Source organism: Carica papaya, chromosome 3, assembly GCF_054855325.1.
Source record: "Carica papaya isolate Zhongbai chromosome 3, ASM5485532v1, whole genome shotgun sequence".
Lineage (NCBI taxonomy): Eukaryota > Viridiplantae > Streptophyta > Magnoliopsida > Brassicales > Caricaceae > Carica > Carica papaya.
In genome coordinates, this window is record NC_142311.1 from 6,425,626 (window position 1) to 6,449,300 (window position 23,675).

General features: G+C 34.2%; 4 protein-coding genes across 6 annotated transcripts; 3 read left to right on the top strand and 1 right to left on the bottom strand.

Annotated features, from left to right (window-relative positions):
* The first annotated feature begins 5,216 nt into the window (after nt 1–5,216).
* On the top strand, nt 5,217–6,843 carry AMT1;1 (ammonium transporter 1;1). The gene has a single exon (XM_022041316.2). It carries the CDS (start codon nt 5,269–5,271, stop codon nt 6,739–6,741), a length of 1,473 nt encoding a protein of 490 aa, XP_021897008.2. The 5' UTR covers nt 5,217–5,268; the 3' UTR covers nt 6,742–6,843.
* Nucleotides 6,844–9,600: 2,757 nt separating this feature from the next.
* On the top strand, nt 9,601–16,822 carry LOC110813973 (Peptidase S41 family protein). Of its 2 annotated transcripts, XM_022041274.2 has the most exons (13): nt 9,601–9,767; nt 10,896–11,247; nt 11,346–11,495; nt 11,793–11,875; nt 12,021–12,229; nt 12,865–12,933; nt 13,212–13,330; nt 14,534–14,609; nt 14,680–14,721; nt 15,358–15,466; nt 16,142–16,239; nt 16,317–16,410; nt 16,484–16,822. In XM_022041274.2, the coding sequence occupies exons 1-13, from the start codon at nt 9,672–9,674 to the stop codon at nt 16,607–16,609; spliced, it is 1,623 nt and encodes a 540-aa protein (XP_021896966.1). In that variant the 5' UTR covers nt 9,601–9,671; the 3' UTR covers nt 16,610–16,822. The 2 variants fall into 2 exon arrangements, with proteins under 2 accessions (XP_021896966.1, XP_088071452.1); XM_088215326.1 differs by lacking the exon at nt 10,896–11,247 and having other exon boundaries at nt 9,634–9,767.
* A 659-nt stretch (nt 16,823–17,481) lies between these two features.
* LOC110813920 (uncharacterized) lies at nt 17,482–19,886 on the bottom strand. Its single transcript, XM_022041201.2, has 2 exons — nt 19,423–19,886; nt 17,482–18,268 (listed from the first exon to the last, which is right to left on the bottom strand). Exons 1-2 carry the CDS (start codon nt 19,846–19,848, stop codon nt 17,738–17,740), a joined length of 957 nt encoding a protein of 318 aa, XP_021896893.1. The 5' UTR covers nt 19,849–19,886; the 3' UTR covers nt 17,482–17,737.
* A 572-nt stretch (nt 19,887–20,458) lies between these two features.
* On the top strand, nt 20,459–22,132 carry SMAP1 (small acidic protein 1). Of its 2 annotated transcripts, none has more exons than XM_022041314.2 (2): nt 20,459–20,855; nt 21,798–22,132. In XM_022041314.2, the coding sequence occupies exon 1, from the start codon at nt 20,625–20,627 to the stop codon at nt 20,811–20,813; it is 189 nt and encodes a 62-aa protein (XP_021897006.1). In that variant the 5' UTR covers nt 20,459–20,624; the 3' UTR covers nt 20,814–20,855; nt 21,798–22,132. The 2 variants fall into 2 exon arrangements, with proteins under 2 accessions (XP_021897006.1, XP_021897005.1); XM_022041313.2 differs by having other exon boundaries at nt 20,462–20,855; nt 21,809–22,079.
* Nucleotides 22,133–23,675: the final 1,543 nt, after the last annotated feature.

Sequence of the window (23,675 nt, forward strand, 5' to 3'; positions counted from 1 at the left end):
TAGGTTGGCTTATGCATCCTGTTGAGTGAGATTATAAGTTCTGCTCTAAATAGGAGGTCTGGCCTGGTTCTAATTCCTTAGGCACTCTCTCGCGTAATGCTAAGAACTCCCACATCTATGGAAAATATTGTTGAGGAGATAGCATGGTCAGTCCCCATGATCCTTGCCATAGTGCTGGTAAGTCCTACGACGTCCTGTTTTCGGAATATGAGAATGAGCCTGAATCACTGGCCTAGGTCTCTTGTTCTGCTGAACAAGTGCAATGAGTGCTGGTCTGCAATGTGAAACTGGGGGCCTGAGGTTCCCTACTGCTGGAGGAAAAATGTGAAGGTTTCTCTCCACTAGCTGTGCCTTGGCCAGAACGGCTGAGTAAGTACTGAGCTCGAACACATACAGCTGCTATCTAATCTCAGGACGGAGGCCCTACTCGAACTTTCTTACCCTTCTGCCTTCATCCATCATGCTCTCAGGGAAATACCGGCCCAACTCTAGAAAATTTCAGACATATTCTGATACAGTCATATAACCTTGGACCAGGTGTGCAAACTCCATTTCTTTTAGATGTCGGAGATGCTCTGGGAGGTACTCTGCATTAAAGGTCATCAGGAACTGTTCCCAAGTGACTGAAACAGGCAGAGTGGCCTACTTGAGTTGCCACCAGTGACCTGCCTCTCCCACCAGCATGTAGGTGGCGAGTATAACTCTCTATTCGGAAACCACTCCAAGAGTCATGAAAGTCTTCTCTGTCTCAACTAACCAGTACTCGGCCTCTTCAAAGGAGAATGCCCTTGCAAAAGTAGATTAGTTTAGTAATTTATACCTTTCAATGTTGTCTGGATCCATTATAGGTAGAACTGGGTCCCGTGGAAGAGGGATTAGATTGTGCTTGAGAGGGACCAGATGACCCTGTGGTGGCATTGGATGATATGGTGGAGGCACCAAATTATATTCTGGTGGTGCCGGGTGATGAGATTAGGGCATCAGATCATACTATGGTGGTGTCAGGTGATGTGATTAGGGCACCGAACCATACTGTGGTGGTGTCGGGTGATGCGATTGAGGCACTGGACCATACTGTAGTGGTGTCCATAGTACTGTAAAGGAGCAGGGTCATACTAGAGTGGCTCAGGATCCTCTTGCTGCAGGGGTGACTTAAACTGTGGCAATGGTGGAGGGTCAAGTAGCTCCCTCCTTTCCTCCCGAGCCTACTGGACAATGATAAGTCTCTCCAACATTTCAAATAGTCGGTCAACATATTCTCAAAGCGAACCCTCTTGGGTTGCTCAGTTTAGTGGTGTCTTTCTCTCCTCATCTATCTATACCTGCATTTCACAATAAATGGTTAAGTGATAATTCATTTTTTTGGTATTGCCTTAAGTCTTTGTGTAAGGAATAATTCTGAGGAACGTAGCTCTAATACCAACTATAAAGATCTGGAACTTAAAAAATAAAATAAAGTTATAAATTAAGTGTGAAAGCGAAATAATAGATTTTAAGTTTTACATTCCTTACATAATAATTTAGAATGCCCAATAAGGCTACGAGAATGACTATTCTAAAAGAATAAACAAAAATCAAAGAAATAAATAAAAGGCAATATGTTGAATATTCTATGACGACTTTCACTAGCTTTTGAAGGGAGTCCGGGTGATGAACTATTTACAACCCTCTTATTGATCAGGATTTAGGTCTTGGTCCTCTAGATCTGAAATAATTAATGAGATGGTGAGTTACATTATCCTAGTAAGAATATCACACTACTGACCGATACAAAAACTGAAGGTTGGTAAAAATCTTAAAAACAACCAATTTAGCTATTGATTTAAGTAAATTCATTTATCATAAGGAAAACCATTTATTGCATATATTTACTATTGCGAATTCCATAAATCGACCTAGAGAGATACAATAACTCGAATAACATTCCAATCTCATTTTCAATTGAGCAATAACAATCACTTTCTATTTTTATTTGCCTACTGGTATTCCTAGGGGCTCATAAAAATGTCCTACTACGCGTGAACCAATATCCAATATTGTCAACTAACCGGTCATCTCCATACCCCGTCCGGTATGAGGCAACGTTCACGGTAGGGTTCCCTATGTACCCGATCGTCCACCGTCTCCCAGGATATCCAGTAAGGCTACCATTCATTAATTCACATAACCAATCAATTTTCTGTTTGCATATTAATTTATAATTTCACAAATCAATAGTAAATCACACAAGACAAGAAATATATATATCAAGAAAGTACAACTGAATCATTCAATCATTCTAGTACATCATCACGTATTTAAAGTTGTAAATTCAACAATCAGTTATCAGAACAAATAAATAACTAACTAGTTCCGACTCCATCAGTAACCTTTAATTATTCTCAAAATTTTTTAAATTACACAAAATAATATATTATCAATTATTAAGCTTCAATTCTATAACAGAGAATAAGGTGATAGATTCTTACATGAATCGATATCCGAAACACTAAACTTTTTACTGCGTCTACTGGCGGTCCCCAGGTTTCCTGAATTTTTCTACGGAGATTAAAACATATTTCACGTACCTAAAAATACTCAAAATTGGTGTTAAAAAATCTTTTTCGGCAAATTTTAGAATTCCAACACGGTGACACCGTCGTGCTCCAACGACAGCACCGCCGCCCGCGATGGCAGTTTCCCTCAGCGTGCCCTTTTTTTGGCAAATTTTGGCCTGTTTCGGCTGATTTTATACCCATCCCTATGAGAAAACACGTTAAGAGGCATCGGTTGGCCAAAAAATGTCAAAAAACGAAAACCTACAAGCGGCATGATTTTCTGGTGCGGTGGCTCCACTGGCTCACCTTGGCGACTGGGCATTTTTCTTCAGTGAACCTATAGAAAACAGAACGGTGAACACAATGGTGAAAAAATGGGAAACGAAAAGGGGCTCATCGGAGGCAGTTGTGGGTTTTGCTTGCAGTGGTGCTGCCAGACTTCGCCCGCAATTTTCAGCTCATCCGTCATTTTTTTTGCTCCAATTTGGCCATGGAGGTGCTTGGAATCAAATTCTGAGCGGATATGATAATTTTTACTTTTTTTTTGTGGTCAGAGGTGGCTCCGGAGAGGTGGCGGTCGGCTCCCTTCTATGGCGACTGGTTCTTCTTCTCTGATTCAGGGCTGGCGGTTAGGGTTTGAATTTGGCGTGATGTAAAATATTTATACTCATCTCGCGTTAATCTCGGTTGTTCATCGCGTTTGATCTCGATTATCCATCGCATTTAAAGAAAAAATTAATCTGAATTGTTCATCGCGATTTGATTTTGATCGTACGATCGCGTTTAAAGAGGAAATGAATTTGGTTGTTCATCGCTTTAATCGCGACTCTCTGATCGCGCCTGAGGAGGAAACGAATCCGGACCGTCCACGTGCGCGAGAACGCTTCCGGGCCGTCCAATCACGGGGCATGCAGATCGCCAGCGTGGCCTCCCGCGTGGCACCGAGTCAACGTGTCTTGCCACTAGCGCGTTCCGTTCGTCAAGGCTGTTAACTGAGCAGCCCTACGTGGCACAATTTTTTTTAATTGCATTTTGACCGCCATTTTTTTATTTTTCTTTCAAAAACATTCTACGAACCCAAATTTTCACCTCTTTTTTTAAAAATTATTTTCAATTTCGTTCTCAACCTATTTTTTCTACACTTCCACATTAAATTAAATTTTATTAATTTTGAAATTATATTTTTATACATTTTTTAAATTTTAAAATTAATCATAGACCAAATTTCAGGTCCGGATATTACATAAAAATGAAGAATTACTGATCTTATACATGAAATTAACATGTCATTTGATTACTTGTCTTCATAGGTTGACTTTGGAAAAATTCGTAACGGTAAGTATGGAATAAAATATTTTAAAGTTAAATGTATTTACTTAAATCAATGGCTCTATTAGTTGTTTTGTAATTTTTACAAACCTTCAGTTTTCTGTATCAATGATTAGTATGATATTTTTACTGAGTTAGTATAACTCACCATTTTATCAACTATTTCATATCAAGAAGACCAAGATTCAGATTCCAATCAGCAAAAGAGTTGTGAGTAGATTACCTCCCGGACTCCCCTTCAAGTGTTAGTAGAGGTTAACCTCATAAGATATCTATTTATTTATTTTGGTTATCGTTTATCTTTTTTTTATAAACCAATAGAGAATGGATATTCTCGTGACCCTATTGGGCATTCTAATTTACTGTGTAATAAATGTAAACTTTAACTTTATTGTTCGCTTCTACATTTAAATAATAAACTCTTTTTCTTTTAGTTTTGAACTTTTACATTTACTTTTTATTTTTACATAAGAAAATATCAATTTTTTATTAAATAAAATACCTAACATAAAAAATCTAAACATATGTTTAATGCATTCCTTTTTAAAGGAAACAAATCACTTTGTGCTTGTATGGTTATATAGTTCCATTATTGACTTTTCTTTCTTGGAAAATGAACTTTATTTTGTTATTTTTTTTAACTTTAATTATGAAGCATATATATATATATATATCACAAACTTACATAGAGTAAATTTTTTAACTTAAAATACATAGTTATAATTCTATCAAAATTATATAAAAACTCTTATGATTGAAATTAAGAAATATAGTAATTTAAATAAATTTCACAATCAAAATTTATCTTTTGAAATATCACCTTGTAGTAAAATTTTCAATTATGGTCCTCAAACATGTATAATAATTATTAGAAATTAAAGTTCAATCCCAATATCACATAAAAACAAGAGTTGATGGTACTGAAAAAATAAAAGCAAAAATAAGTATTTTTGCTTTTTTTTTATTAATTAATTTACAAAAATAAACTGACTCAAGTTGTAATTATCTTTTTTTAGTTAATCAATCATTACTAATTTTTAATAAAAGTACATATATTTTAGTAATTTAATAATATTTATATATAAATAAAAACATAATTAACATTTAAATTAAAAAATATATATCACAATTAATCTGTTAACAGTAACACATTAAAGATGGTGAATATATAAACAGCATGTGGGGAAAGAAATTCCCGGGACCCACTCAAAGATACCTAGGGATCAAGAATCATTTATGTTTTTCATTTTCAAAAAATTTATTACTAATTTTTCATAAAAACAAATGAATTATGAAATTTGAAAAGTCTTCTCCTCTCCATTTCTCCAATTATATATTCACTCATCCCCCCCCGCTTCTCACCTGCCTACCCATCTTCTCTGTCTCTCTCTCTCTCTCAGCCATGGCGTGCATCGCATCTGATCTCGCGCCCTTGCTGGGACCAAACGGGACAGAGGCCGCCGAATTCATCTGCAACAAATTCATCGACACGAGCTTCGCAGTAGACACCACTTACCTCCTCTTCTCCGCCTACTTGGTTTTCTCCATGCAGCTCGGCTTCGCCATGCTCTGCGCCGGTTCCGTACGCGCCAAAAACACCATGAACATCATGCTCACCAACGTTCTCGACGCCGCCGCCGGTGGCCTCTTCTACTACCTCTTCGGCTTCGCTTTCGCTTTTGGAACTCCTTCCAACGGCTTCATCGGCCGTCACAACTTCGCTCTCAAGTCAATCCCTTCCTCCAACTTTGACTTTAGCTTCTTCCTCTACCAGTGGGCTTTCGCCATAGCTGCGGCTGGCATCACCAGCGGCTCCATAGCCGAGCGAACCCAGTTTGTTGCTTACCTCATTTACTCCTCCTTCTTGACCGGTTTCGTCTACCCAGTTGTCTCTCACTGGTTCTGGTCCGTTGATGGCTGGGCTAGTGCCACTAGAGGCGACGGAAACCTCTTGTTTGGATCAGGAGTCATCGACTTTGCCGGCTCCGGCGTAGTTCACATGGTGGGTGGTATCGCCGGACTTTGGGGCGCCTTCATTGAAGGTCCCAGAATCGGGCGTTTCGAGAATGGTGGGAAATCCATTGCCTTGCGCGGCCACAGCGCCTCCCTCGTCGTCCTCGGCACCTTCCTTCTCTGGTTCGGGTGGTACGGGTTCAATCCCGGGTCATTCGTCAAAATCCTGGCACCATACAACTCCGGGAACTTTTACGGCCAGTGGAGCGCTGTCGGACGAACCGCCGTCACCACAACACTTGCCGGTTGCACAGCCGCACTCACTACTCTCTTCGGAAAAAGAATACTTTCCGGCCACTGGAACGTGACCGACGTCTGCAACGGTTTACTCGGTGGGTTCGCTGCAATTACCTCTGGTTGCTCCGTCGTGGAGCCTTGGGCTGCTATCATTTGTGGGTTCGTAGCGGCGTTGGTGTTGATCGGGTGTAACAAGTTGGCGGAGAAGATGAAGTTCGACGACCCACTTGAGGCGGCGCAGTTGCACGGCGGTTGTGGAGCTTGGGGGATTATATTCACGGCGTTGTTTTCGTCGGAGAAGCTCGTGAACGAGGTTTTCCCGAACAAGATTCCTCGGCCGTACGGATTGTTCATGGGCGGCGGTGGGAGGCTTCTAGCGGCTCATATTATACAGATATTAGTAATAGCCGGTTGGGTGAGTGCAACGATGGGGAGTTTGTTCTTGATTCTTCGTAAACTGAAGCTTTTAAGGATCTCTGCTGACGATGAGATGGCGGGTATGGATTTGACCAGACACGGAGGGTTTGCGTATGTTTACCACGACGACGATAATGAGTTGCAGAATAATGGGTTTCAATTAAGAAAAATTGAACCCAGGTCGTCTTGTACTCCTACTCCTGTTTAATTTAATTCTAGTTTTAATTTTATTTTCTTCATTTTTAAAATGTTTATTTAAATTTTATAATGTAAAAAAATAATTAAAAAAATAAAATGAGTTTTGACGTCATGGTGTTTGTAATAATAATACGAAGGAGATCAACGGAGGTGGTGCTTTCCAACTTAGTGGTAGTTGTACGGAACGACGACGTATGGGTTTGTGAACCAATCAAAATCATTAATGAAAAGTCAAATTTGACTTTTCCGGCCACTGGTGGGGCCCACCCACCTAGGTTTTAGGAGAATCCTGTGACTGATGACGTGATCGACGTGGAAATTTTCTAAAAGGGAATCTGCACAGGCATAGTTATTATATATATATATACACACACATTATTCACATGTATGTGCGCATATATATAGATATATATATGTTATTTGAGACGAATATACATTACACACCTAAAAGGGAATCTGCACAGGCATAGTTATAAAATATACACATATTATGTAGATATATGCGCACTATATATACATATATATATATGTACATATATGTGTTATTTGAGATGAATATGTATTGCACATCTAGCCATCGAGGGTCTCGTGAAAGAGCTATGTTACGTGATTGCAATAACCGATAACTAGTTAGTCGCTTTAACTTTATTTTAAAAAGTTATTAAAACCATTTTAATTTCTTTTGACTTCTGGAGCCTCTTTTTGTCGATAAAATTAAATGGGTATATACATATTATATATATATATATATATATAGTGTTTGACCATTGACAAAATTAAATTTACATATGGAAATATCTATACATGAAGGAGTGAGGAAAATGCAGAAAATAAAGAATTCAAATAAATTGAAAGCTGGTATGGCATGTAAGTTGAAAGGCAAAGAGGTTTGGTACACATCAGTATCGCAAAATATTCTAATCAGACCTGCAAACTTTGAATACAAATAGGAGGAAGAGAAAAGTCAGCTTTCATACTTATACATTACATATATATATATGTATAAATATTATTTAAATGTTTGTAGTCAAGGTCTTCTCTGTTACTTACACTGACCCGTCAACATTGTTTTGTCGTTTTCTATATGATTACACAAAAATAAATTCCCAGTAATATTTTTCTTTTTAGATGAGAAAATTCCTCTGAGCTAAGTCTATTAAAATTAATTTTTTTTAAAAAAAAAAAAATCTTAAATTAAAGAGTCAACTTTTCATTTTCTTTTCAATAATTTATTATTTATTTTGTTAAAGCTTGCAAAATTTTCTGGTAATAAATATTATTAAAAGCAAAAATATGACCATCGCCTTCAGTATTTCCATCCAATCTCTTATTATTTCTTCTTTGTTTCACATTTATGAATTTTCTTACCTATTTTGTCTTTATCTGCTAACCTTCATTTCTCTTTTTCCCCGACCCCTTGTATATATATATATATATATATATTTCTAATTTTCTCTTTATCCATTTTCTTAATTCTATATTTTTTAATAAACTGAAGGTATCAATCCTTGAAAAATGTATCTTATTTTGAAAATTTCTAATGAATGTGAAAGTAGGTAGTCTCTCTTGGAAATGACTTGTTACATTGCTCACAAGTTGCATAACCTTTTAAATTATATTCAATAATTTTTTTTTTATAATAAAGATTATTTAAGCATAATAGTTATATATTATATATATAATACGAAAACCATTAAGTGAAGATGATATGATTTTTTTACAATTTTTTTTATTTATATTTTTAAACACATAATATAATTTTTTATTAGTTGAATCATGATTCTCAGTATCATGATTTTTTTTTTTATTTTTTCAAATAATCAATTTAGTAATTTTATGATAGTTCAATTATTTTTTCTCACTATATCTTTAAGATTTTTTTTATTTACTAAATTATTTTTTATTTTATCATTCTTCTTTTTTACTTCTCTAAGATTTATTTATATATGTGTTTATATATTTAATTATATACAAATATATATTTATAATATTTTAATTATAAATATACATGTACGTAATATTTTACTTATATATATGTATATAATATATTTAATTATATATATATTTAAATATATATATCTATATATTTCTATATTTAACATTAAATATTTTTTTTATTTATTTATTTATAATAATATATAAAAAAATAATAACAAAATAGATAATTTGCTCAAATATATAATTATATCATACTATTAATTCAAATAAAAATAATTGATACTATCAAATATTAATAGATCATCATTTAAATATGATTAAATTTGAATATTAATAAATTTTGTATGTACTAAACCGTATTCAACATTAATGAACCATTATATAAATCATCCAATCAAGTTTTAATGGACAAATAAATTTTTAATAAAGTAATTTTTTTTAATTAAAAATTAGACTTTTTCTCATTGGATTGTATGGAATAATAATTGTTAAAGAATTACATATACATAGTTATATATATGTAGATATATGTTATTATTATAATGTACAAAAAGTATAGATTACATACACATATAAGTTGCAGTAGTTTTCAGTTAATTTAGTTAATAATTAACTTTTATATGTATATACTATTTTTTTTTTGTGTATATTGTACTAAAAATTTTAAATGACATTTTATTTATTATAATTAATTATTGTTTTTCATTAAATAGGATAGCTAATAGTTAAATGCCACGTGTTTGATATAATATTTATTTTTTAATTAGTTTATAAAGGAAAAAAATTAACATTATTTTAAATATAAATTAAAAGCTCAAGATAATTCTGATAGAGTCATTTAAACATTTTCAAATAATAAGAATGTTTTGCCATTTTGGCACATGTTTTCTGTCAATTTCCTTAATAAAATTTAAACCCGGTTCATCGAAAAATAAGAACTTGATAAGAAACAGAAAGGATAGGGGAGAAGAACAAAGCTAAAATTTGTAAGGTGCTCTGTCCATGGAAATTCTTGCAAGCTCTTGTCTATCTCCTTATTTAACCGTCTCTTGCATCGACAGAAAACCTAAATTCATTTTGAAGCTTACGCTGTTTCAGGTACTCTTTTCTTTTCCCTGTTATACTTATTCTTTTTACTTCGAGCTCTTCTTAAAGATGATTTTTCTTGAGGTGGATGAGAGTTGAAAGTCTTGAAATTCACTTACACTGTACAACCGCACGAATGTATAAATATATTGAATTAATTTCGGAGCTGAATTAGAAGACTAGTTTTGGCTTTGGCAACTAACGTTGTATTACGGGGTCGAGTGATAGGCATGGTTTTGACGGAGAACGATCGGTTTCTTCAGTTTCAGTGTGGAGTGAGCAAAATGTATATCAAGTGAACAGTGATTCTATGCATTCATGATTAGTTAAAAAGTTGGACTAATACCGGATTGGAGAGAAGAGATTGTATTTGCTCGCTCGGATGTTTTCTTTTTTTGGTTATTGTATTGATAAATAGTATTGAACCGGTGCTTTTTGTTTGATGAGACTTAGAAATTTACTGCAACAAGCACGTAATGGAGTTTTATTGGGGTAATGGATTAGTATATCTGTTTCTTTGTCAGTGGGATAGGATTTGGTTAATAAGCTAGTTTTCTCCGTAAGTCACTTTAAATGCAGTATGTTTGGCATGCAGATTGTGAATGGGATGCAACTTTCCTGAAACATGGCATGTGGGGCTAAGCTTGTTTGTTGATAATGAAGGCTGATTATTAGATATTCAGGCATTGTTCTAGTATATTTATACCAAATCTTGTGATATATGGATCCTTTTATTTTTCTTTGTACTGTTTCTTAACAAAGCTCAAATAAAAGGAGAAAAGAAGGACCTTACATCTGTGATACATTTCATTTCAGTAATTTACTGGGGTAAAACCATTTTCTGAAATGTTAGCTTATCCATTTTGGTTTATTTGATCTAAGATGTTCCAGAATTGAACCTACAAGGTGTTGAGACTTCGATACTGCACCTATGTAAGCTTGTTCGAACTGCCTAAACAAAAAATGCTTCTGATTTTTAAAGTCAAGAACTGTATTCAGATTTTTTCATCCGTTGCTACCGGATTTTAACACTTCCTTGGACTTAACTGTAGGTTCTTTTACACATTGTCTTTTGCTCGAAAAAACAATGATAACGACCTTCTGTTTAGTGTATATCACAATTTAATTGAGCTTTTGCAGGTGCGACCTAGGAAATCACAACTTGTGAAGCTTGCGGAAGCACAAACTTGGAATCCTACATTTTGTATAAGGACAAATGATAGTTACAGATCTAGAAACTGTGATGGAGATTTTTCACCTGGGTTCCTCAGTAGTTCCATTTGTTGGCTGAATAAACGCTTTTCTTCTCAGTCTCTATTTTCTAAAAGTTATTTGAATCTTCTAAAATCCAGGAAATGTACTGGTGGTCCTCAGAAAGTAATAAATTGCTCAGAAAAAATCAGACGACATGTCTCTGTTCTTTTCATCCAGTTAGTTGCTACAGTGTTGCTTGTTACATCAGTTTCTATTGCTGTTAACAATGATCCCTCCTGTGAGTTTATGTTTATCTAAAAATATTCACTGCTAGATGCAAAATATGGAGGATCGGATGGTTTACTTTCATCCTAAATTCCTTTTATTATCCTTCAGGGGCTCTTAGTGAGGAGAATCTACTCTTCTTAGAGGCATGGAGAACAATTGATCGTGCTTACGTTGACAAAACTTTCAACGGCCAAAGCTGGTTTCGCTACAGAGAAAATGCATTAAGAAATGAACCAATGAATACACGACAAGAGACATGTATGCATTCTGCTCTTTGCAATCTCTAATCTCTTAGTTATCTGTTCTTCACAAAATTAAGGTGATGTAATAGCTGAAGTTTTTATTAAATTAAAATACATTTGTTTTGTTGATCAGATATGATTTTGTTTATCTCTTTGTTGGCACCTGGATAAGTGAAGGGCTGTTACCTGATCATGCATAGGACTTCTAAAAATCAGTACTGATAGGAAAAAAAGGTCTAGCTAGTTTTTTATTGAGATCTGTACCTTATTTCTGTTATTAATTAATGTGTCATGTTGACTTATTTGCATTTAGATATGGCTATCAGGAAGATGCTTGCCACACTGGATGATCCTTTCACCAGGTTTCTAGAGCCTGACAAATTTAAGAATTTGCGGGTACAGCTCATTTGTTGTTACATTACAGTTTACAATGAGGAATGAATATGAAAGCTAGCACACTGCAGTCAAATGTTATGTTTGATAAAATTTTGTACCTATGGTCATTCTTTCTGAATTCTTTTACTATCTTTTCTGAAGGCAGTCTGGAACTCAAGGGTCTCTTACCGGTGTTGGGCTGTCAATAGGCTACCCTGCTGGATCTGATGGATCACCTGCTGGCCTTGTTGTTATTTCAGCTGCCCCAGGAGGTCCTGCAAATAGAGCTGGTATATTGTCTGGGGATATTCTCCTATCAATAGATAATGTGAGCACAGATAACATGGGCATATATGATGCAGCAGAACGTTTGCAGTGAGTATTTATACTTTACAAAGTCACTTGCATATATTTGCAAATGAATTATTTTTTTGGAATTCATTGGGATTCTAGTTTTTTATACTTATTCCAAACACAAAACGTGAAAGCTCAAGTTCAAATAAATTATAATAAAATGGATAGTATATTTTAAATTCTATTAAAATTGACAGAATTTGGAAATGAATTATGATGCTTAAAAAGAGAAGCAACATGAGCCACATATATGTACCTTGAAATACAAGCAAAACTATCCTTGGAAGTATAAAAACTAATATTTCTGAATGAATCCCACGGAGATAATTCATTTCCTCCTAAAATACTCCTAAAATCTTAAACCAAGCAAATTGCTCCTACCATTTCATAAGATTGATTGAGGGATCTCTCTCTCCTAGAGTTGATCCAAGCAGGTTCCTGTTGGATCAACTGCTCCATGCTGAAAGGGATTCGAAGAAAGGAGAATGCTGATATACACTGGTTTTCACAATAATAATTGCTTTTTCTCATTTGAAATGAACGATGAACTTCTCTGCTCGATTTTTTTTTCACAGTTTGAAAGTTTATTGTTCCTCTATTCATTAGCTTCTGTCTTTTCAAGTAATTTATTGAAAGAGACTGCTGACAAAATGCAGGGGACCTGAAGGAAGCTCAGTGGAGCTAACCATCCGCAGTGGATCTGAAATAAAGAACTTAGCTTTGACGTAAATACACTTCCTTTCTTTTTGGAGTTGACTTTTCTTGTATCAGAAGAAACTATATTGGACAACAGATCTATTTTTTCTTAAATATTAATTAAAATTCTTTGTTAAATCATTATTATAGGTTTTGTTATTCTAAAGTATTATTTTAATAACCTAAAATATTTATAAAAATCATTATATGGTTGAAGATTTTGTGTTGTGACTTTAAATATGTTGAGGGAATTGGTTGAGTTTACTGTTAGGACCTCCCATAGTTATTGTCAACTTCTGTTATCCAGGAGAGAGAAAGTTTCACTCAATCCTGTGACATCAAGACTGTGTGAAGTTCCTGGTTCTGGAAAAGACACCCCCAGGATTGGTTATATTAAATTAACATCATTCAATCAGCGTGCTTCTGGTGAGTGGAGATGCTGCTTGTACTTTTTTCAATAGACTTTCAGTATATGATCCATTTGCTTTCATGGGTTGGCAGCTCCTTGGATTTAATACTAAATAATTGGGAAATGTTAGTAAAAAATGACTTCATGTGTAATACTTGTTTGACTAAAATGCTGCCTTATTTGTATTTTTGTACTGTCTGAAGACAGACGGAAGGCAACATAGTCCTTTTAGTTATTATAATTTGGTACTTGGGATCTAATTTAATCATTTTGATTGCAAGGAATAATTAGCTGCTACTTTAATCTTTTTGTTTCATATTGTACAAAGTGTCTAAGTTACAATATGTGATCTCTCCGGAAACTGATTCAGATTGTGACTCATTGCATCTACCTTTTGTTTGAGTCTTGATCAAAAACCTCTTCAAGTTTGAAGTTTATCGCCAAATTTCAATTACGTAAGAGGGTGTTTGGAATTTCTGAAAGAAATGTACTGAAAGCAGTAGGGAGATTTAGGTTATTTAGAGCAGATAAATTTTTAGTTAGAAAAGATAAGCAGTAATGTTTTTGATAAAATATAGATGGTAAGAGATAACCTGTTATATTTTTCTAAAAAAATTGTTAGTACATATATTTATCGTAAATAAATATCTTATGTTTGTATCAGATATGTATTGTAGTTGAAGTAAATTTGTTAGACAAGAAAAATAAGAACCTAAAAAGTTAGGAATAAGATGCTTATTATCTACCTTTTAGCATCCCTTTTAAAGAAATTAAGAAACATCTTACTTTTTTGGTTACATGTTAAAAATAGTTTGATGTGTATTTTACTAAATATTACAGTACAATATAAGTTTTCCATGATGGAATAAGGGAATAGATAATTGACTACAAAAGGTGTAATTTACCTTTATATCCTTTAACCTGATGTACTTTCTTTTTAACACACTGATTTAGTTCCTCTTTAACAATTACACCCTTTAACTAGATTTACTTGCTCTTGAACATCTTGATTTATTTCATCTTTTAACATTACCAAATATGAATATTAAAATGACGTGCTTAAAGCTAAACAATTCCAAACGACTTCTTAATCTCATTCCTCCCATTCTCTTCTTTCTCTTTCAGTGTTTCTGAGCCAATAGGTTCTGATATAGACTGATGCTAGCTTGAAAATTCTCTATGATAAATGTTTTCATTCTTACGAATTTTGATTGTTGCAGGTGCTGTCAAGGAAGCAATTGGTACCTTACGAAGTAATAATGTGAATGCCTTTGTTTTGGACCTTCGAGATAATAGGTGATTAGCTTTCGAATCCATTTAAACTCGGTCTTATGACAGGTTTTCTGAAAGCTTAAATTTGCTGCAGTGGTGGTCTTTTTCCGGAAGGAATTGAGATAGCAAAGATATGGTAAGTTAACCAGGTGTATGGAACTGTTGCACTGCATTTGGGTGTCTTTAGTTTTAGATATATTGTTCCTTTATTTTATGCATCAAGTTGGTACATTTTTTTTGTTTGGTGTAGATAAGCAGAGTTATTTGCTGGCAGGTAATTTTGGTGGCTGTTGATATTGTGCTTCCTGAAACTTTTTCTGACGCACATTAAATGAATAAGCTATGTCAAAATATAGAATTGCTGCCCACTATATGGTTGTTGATTGCAAATTTGTTAAGGTGATCTTTTGAGCTGTTCTGTAAGAGACTGAAAGATACAGACCAACAAACATGAATTTTGTTATGGATAATACATGTTTTAAGAACATGCATGCATGTGAGCATCCACCTCTGGTTTTGTTGATTTTCATTACTGTTTCAACTCTTTTTAATTGGATTTTTTGAGCTGTGGTTTTCATTGTGGTTCAAACATTAGATTACTTCCTAAACTAAATTTTTCAGTAATATTCTTCTTAGTTTTGATTTCATTCAAACTTATAAGCTACAGTAGCAGATCCTAGGGTAGGTCAGTTTCATCCTACGGAGTGCTAAACATAAAAAGAATTTAAGAGCTATAATGCTATTGCTTCTTAAATGGCTGTTTGTTTTTCAGGCTAGACAAAGGTGTAATTGTGTATATTTGTGATAGTCGTGGTGTTCGAGACATTTATGACACAGATGGAAGCAGTGCATTAGCAGCTTCAGAACCTCTGACAGTGCTGGTACACTATCTAATGCACCAGATCATTAGAATTCTTAAGAATCATGCTCTAGATATCTGCCAAGTAGGTGGATTATATGCTATAGCTGTGGTTCCTTTTATTTTCTTGGGCTTCAGGCTTCCTTGCCTAATTATCTCTTATGGATTATTAGCAAACATCAGTTTGTTTGTTTGTTTTTCTTTTTGGTCTTCTTTTTTCAACAAAAAGGTGTGTTTATCAACAGATCTAACAGTTTGAAGATTCTCTCTTTTGTTCCTCATATTTGGGACTTACGCAGTTATGGGAAGTTGCCTGGGGGTAGTTTTATGCTCTATGTTGTCCCAAAAATATACTTGCATTTTGTTCTGGCAATAAGCGTATTACTGTCAATAAATTTTTAGAGAAAGTTCCTGAGTACGATGAATCTTGGAGACTGGTCTTTTCCCTAAATGAACCCAATTCATTTCAGTAAACATAGGGCAGGAGAAAGTTGCAGAAATCATAATTTGAAATTTCTCTTTCTGATTTCTCAAGTACGATCTTTGAGTTGGTCTCTTATCAACCTCTCTCTATCTCTCTATTGAATATGAACAGTATTTGAAGAATTTACCAAATCTATGATATTCAATCAAGTTTTTTGTTTTTCAACGGAAATGTTGTATCCAATCAATGATGGCTCTTCGGATCTCTTATCAGGTGAACAAAGGTACTGCAAGTGCAAGTGAGATATTAGCTGGTGCATTAAAAGACAACAAACGTGCTGTGTTGTTTGGAGAACCAACATTTGGGAAAGGGTAACATTTTCCTTTCTGCAACATGCTATTGACATCAGTTCTATCCACAATGTAAACAGTAGATTTTGGTTTTGCAGCAAGATTCAGTCAGTTTTTGAACTGTCTGATGGCTCTGGCTTAGTTGTCACAGTTGCTCGATATGAAACACCTGCTCACACCGACATTGACAAGGTGCTATAGCATTCCTTCACTTGCTGTCTATCTCTTCTCATCATGCTAACCAGCTTCCTCTTGCTTTACATAGGTTGGCGTTATTCCTGATCATCCCCTACCAAATTCATTTCCCAAGGATGAGGATGCTTTCTGTGGCTGCCTTGAGGACCCTGTATCTGCTTGCTATCTCAACCGAGGACTACTCTTTGCAAAATAGAAATTTTCATCTGAACTTTTTTTTAGATAGGAATTCTTTGGTATTTCCATTAATTGTTGTCAAGTGTAAATTTAATGCAATCAGAATTTACAGAAAAAAAAAAACAGTTTTGATGATCAAGAGAAGAAAGAGTTTGTATGCTGAAGTATTGACATTGGTATAACCAAAAAGTAATTCGATTTCATGGGAAGGTATTTTTCTATGAAAGCTAAAGGAGAATCTCTCAGTTGTATGAAATGACACTGGTTACTCCAATGCATGAGAAATTTATCTAAATTACTTGAAAAGCAGGTTCAAAATTTAGGGCATCTTAAGAGAATTGGCTGTCTATAACAAGCCACCTCATCATGATAATTGAGATAGGAAGATTACATGTTCGCATCAATGCCTGCTCTAGTTGGTAAAATTGTGAAATTTGGAAGATCTTCTCATAATTTTTTTTTGGGTCAGGAATTCCAAAGAAAATGAGGAAAAGAAATGAGATACGAAGTTTTTCTTTTTGGATATTCTCACGGGCATTTCATCATCTTTACCGTAGAGTAAACTGGCTGAACTATAAACAATCAGAAAGCCAAAGAATAGCTCTACATTTTCTCAGTACTCTAAACTAACAACCATATCTCCAGAAGTTCCAAGTGCTACCAGTTCGCGGAGGATGGTGCAGAAGAGTAAGCTACTTCATCAGAAGCTTGTCCATTTACTTGGACAATTTTCTGGCTGATTCCACTTTGTATAAAGAGATATCAATAAGATAACTTTCTCTACCCAGCAAAAGATGAGGGACAAACAGATTCCATATTTCTGAAACAAAATTCCTATCAATCACGTGAGAGGTTTATATTGGACAAGAGAAAGGACCAGGATACTGAATGTCAAGGAAAAAGATAAACTTCTTTTCAATATACATCTGAATCACAATTGCTTACCCAAAATTGTAATTGATCATACTAAATGGACTGGGCAAAGTAGAATAATATCTTGTGAATTTTGCCTCACAGGTAACTTCAATTTTTACTGCTTCAGCATTACAATGGAAGGGAATGGGATCAGGTAGTAAGGAGACAACCCCCTTATATTTGGTGGTAACTCAGCCTCAATACTCGCAGGTAAATTTGATGGAATTGGGCATCAAAGTATCCCTTTCCAAGAGCTTAGAAATGGGAAGACAGCCATCAACAATCTCAACACTAATGGCGATTCACTTGTTCTTCCTCTCCTGCTTAACTTGCTTTCGTGCTTTGGAGTCCTCTGTGAGCCCTTTGCCATTTGAGCTGGCTCCTGCATAGATCCCATGCCATCCAGCTCAATGAGCTCATCCCATCCACCAAAACTACGCACTTTTTGACCACTATGGTTAACTGATCCATTACTGCTACCCACTGATGATTGGTTCCCCATCTTTTTCTTCCTCGTTTTAAGACTTTCGTCTTGTTCTTCCTCCATTTCAAAATTCATTCCAATGCCAGCAGAAGGTTTCCTTCTTATCCTGCCCTTCTTTTTTGGAACAGGTTTATGCTTTCCCATTAGCTTCTGGAATGCTAGAAATAGTGCTGACTGTCCAATGGTTACTGCTAATGCCGTGAAGAAAGCTTTGGGACCAGTAGCTAGCAGAAGAGATAATATTATGACTGGAAGCAACCAACCGTAAGATTTAAACACCTGCATCAACAGAAAGAAAAAAGCAAATATCTTAACCAGTTTACTATCACATCTCTATCAGGCCTCCAATGCAATGTAACTGTCTGCTTGGTTTATTTCCCATCAATTCTTACCTAATTCTTAGGTTTAACTTTTCTATTAGGCTTGATAATTTTTGAGTTTGATTAACCCTCAACACACCTTGAATTCTGGGAATCGGAAGTGAAATAAACCAAAAGGGACTTACTAGTAAATGAATACTGTCCAAAGTTTCTCAGAAATTAGAACTGCAAGCAGCAATCCATAAGTTAAACTTCATAAATGCTTCAGAGAAAATTGCTTGTGATGACATGTCCCCTTTACATCATTAGAGTGAAGTTAAAGACTCTAAGTGACTGTCAAACAAATTCGAAGTTTTTAATCTAAAAAAGCTAAAGCTGAACTGGCAGAAACTTGCCAAAACATGTACACAGGAAATAAAGTGATCACGACCAATCTCACAATTAACTTAACAAGCCATGTCAAAGCATCCAGCTGTGCATTATATATATATATATAACATATCCTAAAATGTTTTGTCAATCAAGGCACAAAAGGATTCCACCCACGAGCACAAGAATGTTGACTTACAAGATAACTCCCACAAAGTCAATTACCATGAATCTTCTAGTGGTATAAAAGGAAAGTTTTAGAGGCATTACAAAGTTTGTTTTTCCTTAAATGATATGCTGTTCCTCAGAGAGTTTGTATTCCATAAAATTAGAACTTGAACTTTAAGTGAACTCTGACTTGCTTGTCAATTACCATGAAAGTTATCATGTAGACGGAAGAAAAGAAAAAAGGGGATGGGTTTGCTTTCATTTCACAAGGTAAAGAACATTACAGCAAGCTTATTGGATTCTTTCCTAGAACCCTTATAAGTACCAATGTTGATAAGAAAGAATGTAACAGCTTAAAACCATTAGTCCATTTTGGTCTAATGAATACACCGTTTCAAGAGCTTCAGTGCTAAAACCTGAAGAAACAGTATTTTAAACTGCCTACTCAAATTATGAACTTCACAAGTTAAAACCATTGAAATCCATCAAATTGAAATCCAAACTCTGCCCCAATTCAAATTTGATCCTAATTTAGAAATAATAACATGATAATTCAAATCAAAAAGAAGAAATTACCTTAAGAATCCAAAGACTATCGATAACTTGCTCCAAAGTACCAGACGAGACATCATCCATCTCCTCCTCCAGCTCCAATCCATCGGTCCACCATTGTCGTTTTCTCTTCCTTCTCTTCTTCTTCCTCTTATTCAACAAACTTCCAAGATCATCCTCAAAATCATCACCACCACCACCACCACCATCACCTTCTTCTTCGTCGTCGAACCGATTACGATTGAAACTGAACCGCAGCCTCTGGGAGCGAGCGTTCTGGGCATATGGGACTCCTTTGAAGCACCTGATTATCGTGGCGGAGGTGCATGAGGAGCGATGAATACTAGAAAATGAGGAAGAAAGAGTTGGGTTTTTGAGTTGCCATGGAAGAGGCGAGGTAATGTAGCAGGATGTAGGAAGCGCTAGTGTGAGCAGGAGACCTTCCTCCATTCCATTACCGTTTGCAGCTTTGCATTATTTGCTTTATTTTGTTTAAGATAAACCTTTTTTCTGATTTTAAATTAATTATCTGATAAATCAAATATTTTAAATTAAATTTGTGATAAATAATAATATCTGCATAAAACATAAAATTAATTTAATATTAGTTAAATAAAAACGGGGAAAAAAATGAAAATATATTTAAACATGTGTTTCTGAAGAACTTGGCCTCATCAAAACGACGCCTTTTCATGCTTTATTATTATATACTTGTGCCCTCTAATAAATTCCTGCCATATTTATTTTATTTAAAATATATAATTAAACTTTATAGAATTAAAAAATTATATATATGGCTAAAAATTTAAGTGCTTTTGTTCATATATTATAAAAAAATTTATTTATTATAATTAACTTATTATAAAATTTTAAATTTCATTGTATTTCTTGTCATTCTGAAACTTTTTAGCATAATAATTTATTTTTTATATTTTTATAAAAATATAATTTTTATTTTGTTTTATGACGTATATAATATATCATGTAATAATTCTTGTTGTATTATTTTCATATTTTAAATGTATATTTTGGCCTCTTACATAAATAAAAGTTTATTTTATTTTTGATTTTTCTTTTTTTTCCTAACGAGTCGAGAAAGTTCTCGACTTCAGAAGATGATGCTCTAACTGAAAGATCGCCTTCCCCTGTCATTTGCTTCTTATTCTGATTCTGAGGGCACAAAGCACGGAGAGTTGCGAGCCTTAGAAAGGGAGAGAGTGAGAGAGATGAGGCCAATGCAGATGGAGTTTATAGCAGATATGGACGATCAAGGATCGACAGTGGCGATGGACGTAGATGACGTGGATCCACTGGAGATATTCGGCGAGGGCGTTGTCTCCGTCGAGAACAAGCTTGTTGACGCCGATTTCTTCAACAATTTCCAGGATGATTTCGATGATAGCGATATCGATTGACGATCCCTAATCCTGCCGCTGCTTTATCCTTGTCTTCCTAGGGTTTGCTTTTTCTTTCAATTTCTAATATTTTGTCGAACACTCTGGATTTCTCTAATATTAGGATAATGATGTTTTGAGCAACATGATTCTTACATATGCTATCTGTTGATAATCCATGTAGATTTTCATTTTCTTTTAACTTCGTAAGGTTTTACTAGTTTACACCGTTAATTCATTGAATATCTGGGTTTCCAAGTTAGTATTATCTTTATCGATGAGAAAACTGAGCAAGAAAGTAAAATGGAAAGAAGATCACAATGGGCGTTCGGTGGAATTGCTTATTTAAAGATGTTAGACTCTTTTTTATTCTTATAAGAAATTACTTAGAACCTCTGCTTCCGATTTCAATCTGCAGTAAAATCGGAACTAGTGACGTTTTTCAGATTCAGTTCTCACCAGCAAACAGTTAATTAGAGTTGGATGGACTGTATGTGCCCTCTTACGTTTGGGTAGTTTTTTTTTCCTTTTTAAGTTGGCAAAGAGTATGTTTCATTTTTGTTTTGTGGTAAAAAATGTTCAGTTTTGCTTATGTTAGAAGAATTTTATCCTATGTCTCTCAAGTTAAGTTAAGAATTTTATCCTATGTCTCGCAAGTTAAGTGATTTCAATTTTCAAGTTTAGTTGAGGATGTGTCTTAAGGGGTTTGGACCAAAGAATCAGGGCTCCAACATAGGAGCATTCGACCATTTTAGTCAAGTGGTTCAGGGTTCAGGCAGTTACTGCTTACACCATGTTTGGTTTCTTTTAATGATCTAAGTAACGTAAAAAGTTTGATGACTATCTTGTTTGTTTTCATTGTATAAGCATGTAATCATACTTGTGATGTAATGATCATTATTCTAGCCTCTCAATTCTGTAATCAGTTACTTTGCTTTGCATTACAAAATTAGTTATATTGCTTTACATTACAAAATTATTGAATCAAATCAAACATGTTGTTAGTGCCTTTTCAGGATATCTGACGATGGATGGAATACCTATTGGGAAGACAGTATTTAGCAGGAAAGATTTGAGTTCTAGTTATAAAGTAAATGCAAGTCTCCTGACCTACTCTCCGATTTCTGGTTTTGCTCCCGTGGTTAATGTTTGTGTATAAGTAAACTTTTTGAGGGTTTGGAAGTGGTAGGTTGCAATCAGTACCTGTCAGTGTATTAACATGTTTTGACATGTGTATCCGGTCTTGTTACAAATTATAGTTGGGCTTCAAATCATGCCTTTCCCTGATTGCCTGAGTATATTTAATGGGTTTGAAAGTTCCTGATGGAACATTAACTCTATTACTCTCTTTGTTGCATTATGATCTAGATCTTGTTAGGGTTACCATTGGCCAAATCCAGAAAGAACTGGGTTTTTTGTGATAAATTACTGGAGCCATCGGTTTACGGGGTATAGATTATTATAGTATTAGCAAAGAAGATACAAGGTTATTGAAATAGAGATGCTCTATCTTGTGATAAATTACTGGAGCCATCAGTTTATTGGGTATAGATCATTATAGTATTAGCAAAGAAGATACAAGGTTATTGAAATAGAGATGTTCTATTTTGTAGGAACTTTCAAACTCTCCTTTTTTGTTTTTTATTTTTAAGAGAAAAGAAGATACATCATCAAGATGAAGAAGGTTCCAATAGTGAGGATTAGAGATCCGCCAAAACAAAACTAGTTATGCTGTATATTGTGGTAGCAATTTAAGCAAGACTGTGAGAACAGTGATGATGAAGATTCTGCAAAAGTTTTTAAGATATGGCATTATCCTACTTTGATTTCATTTGTTGTCCAGACTCTGTATAGTTTTCTACTTTGAGTTTGCTACAGTTAATAATTTGATTGATTGCTCTAAGATTTCTGCTACGCTAGTATAAGTGTATGCCCCACTACAAGGGGGAAGAGTGGTGGATATCTTATCTTGAACCACCCTAGGGGTATTAGAAATTTTGAGCTTAAGACCATGTTTGGAATGTAAAGTATTTGGATTAACATGAAAATTTGAAGGAAGAAGATGGACTAGGGTTTGAGCGACTAACAGATGGCAATCCCAAACAAAATATTAGTAATCATATTAAATTATTGGTTTAACTATATTTTAAGACTTTCTTTTTCTTAGTTTTATTTTTATTTTTAAAGTTGTAAAATTAGTGAGATCTCAAGTTCTAAAAGCCTACAAATTCTATTGTTACCTTTTTTTTATTCTTCCTGCACTAATAGATATTTAGGTTATGGGAAGTTAATGATGTAACTTTAAACTTCAAATAAAATACATATTTATACTAAAGAAAAATAGTTATGTAACTATTGTAAATTATTACATATTGCAATTTGAAATATTGATCAAATAAAATATTAAACTAAGATAATCCAATAAATGTTGTCACCAAAAAAAGCGTTTTTATTGTACATGACTTTGTCTACTTCTTTAATTAAAAAAAAAAGTATATAAATATTGTTTAAATGTAAAATTCTAATTATGTGTCTTGTTACTGTGAAATGTGCACCTGTAAACATGTGTTGTAGTTATCTATAAATTCTATACGTTATATTTTATTATAGTAATTTTTTTTATATTAATTATAAGTCTTACCTTGAAGTATTTTATTTAAGGAAATAAGTAATGTTTATTGAAATTAACCCTTTAAATAAAAATAAATTAGTCAGTACAACAATTTATGAGAAATAATCTGAAGAATAAATGAGAAATAATTATTTAAAATTAATTTTTTTTTTTTTTTTTATAAGAATGCTCTGACTGCTTTTGTCAGTAACTAATAATCCTAACATTGTTCTTGGAAAATATGCTACCACTCAATCATATTAAATTAACTC

Bases quoted from the DNA above. Each gene is read 5' to 3' on its own strand.
- LOC110813973 (XM_022041274.2), top strand. From the start codon at position 9,672: ATGGAAATTCTTGCAAGCTCTTGTCTATCTCCTTATTTAACCGTCTCT. The intron at 11,248-11,345 runs GTGAGTTTATGT...ATTATCCTTCAG, and splicing joins TGTTAACAATGATCCCTCCT to GGGCTCTTAGTGAGGAGAAT. The intron at 14,722-15,357 runs GTAAGTTAACCA...TTTGTTTTTCAG, and splicing joins ATTGAGATAGCAAAGATATG to GCTAGACAAAGGTGTAATTG.
- LOC110813920 (XM_022041201.2), bottom strand. From the start codon at position 19,848: ATGGAGGAAGGTCTCCTGCTCACACTAGCGCTTCCTACATCCTGCTAC. The intron at 18,269-19,422 runs GTAATTTCTTCT...CTGTTGATGCAG, and splicing joins ATAGTCTTTGGATTCTTAAG to GTGTTTAAATCTTACGGTTG.
- SMAP1 (XM_022041314.2), top strand. From the start codon at position 20,625: ATGAGGCCAATGCAGATGGAGTTTATAGCAGATATGGACGATCAAGGA.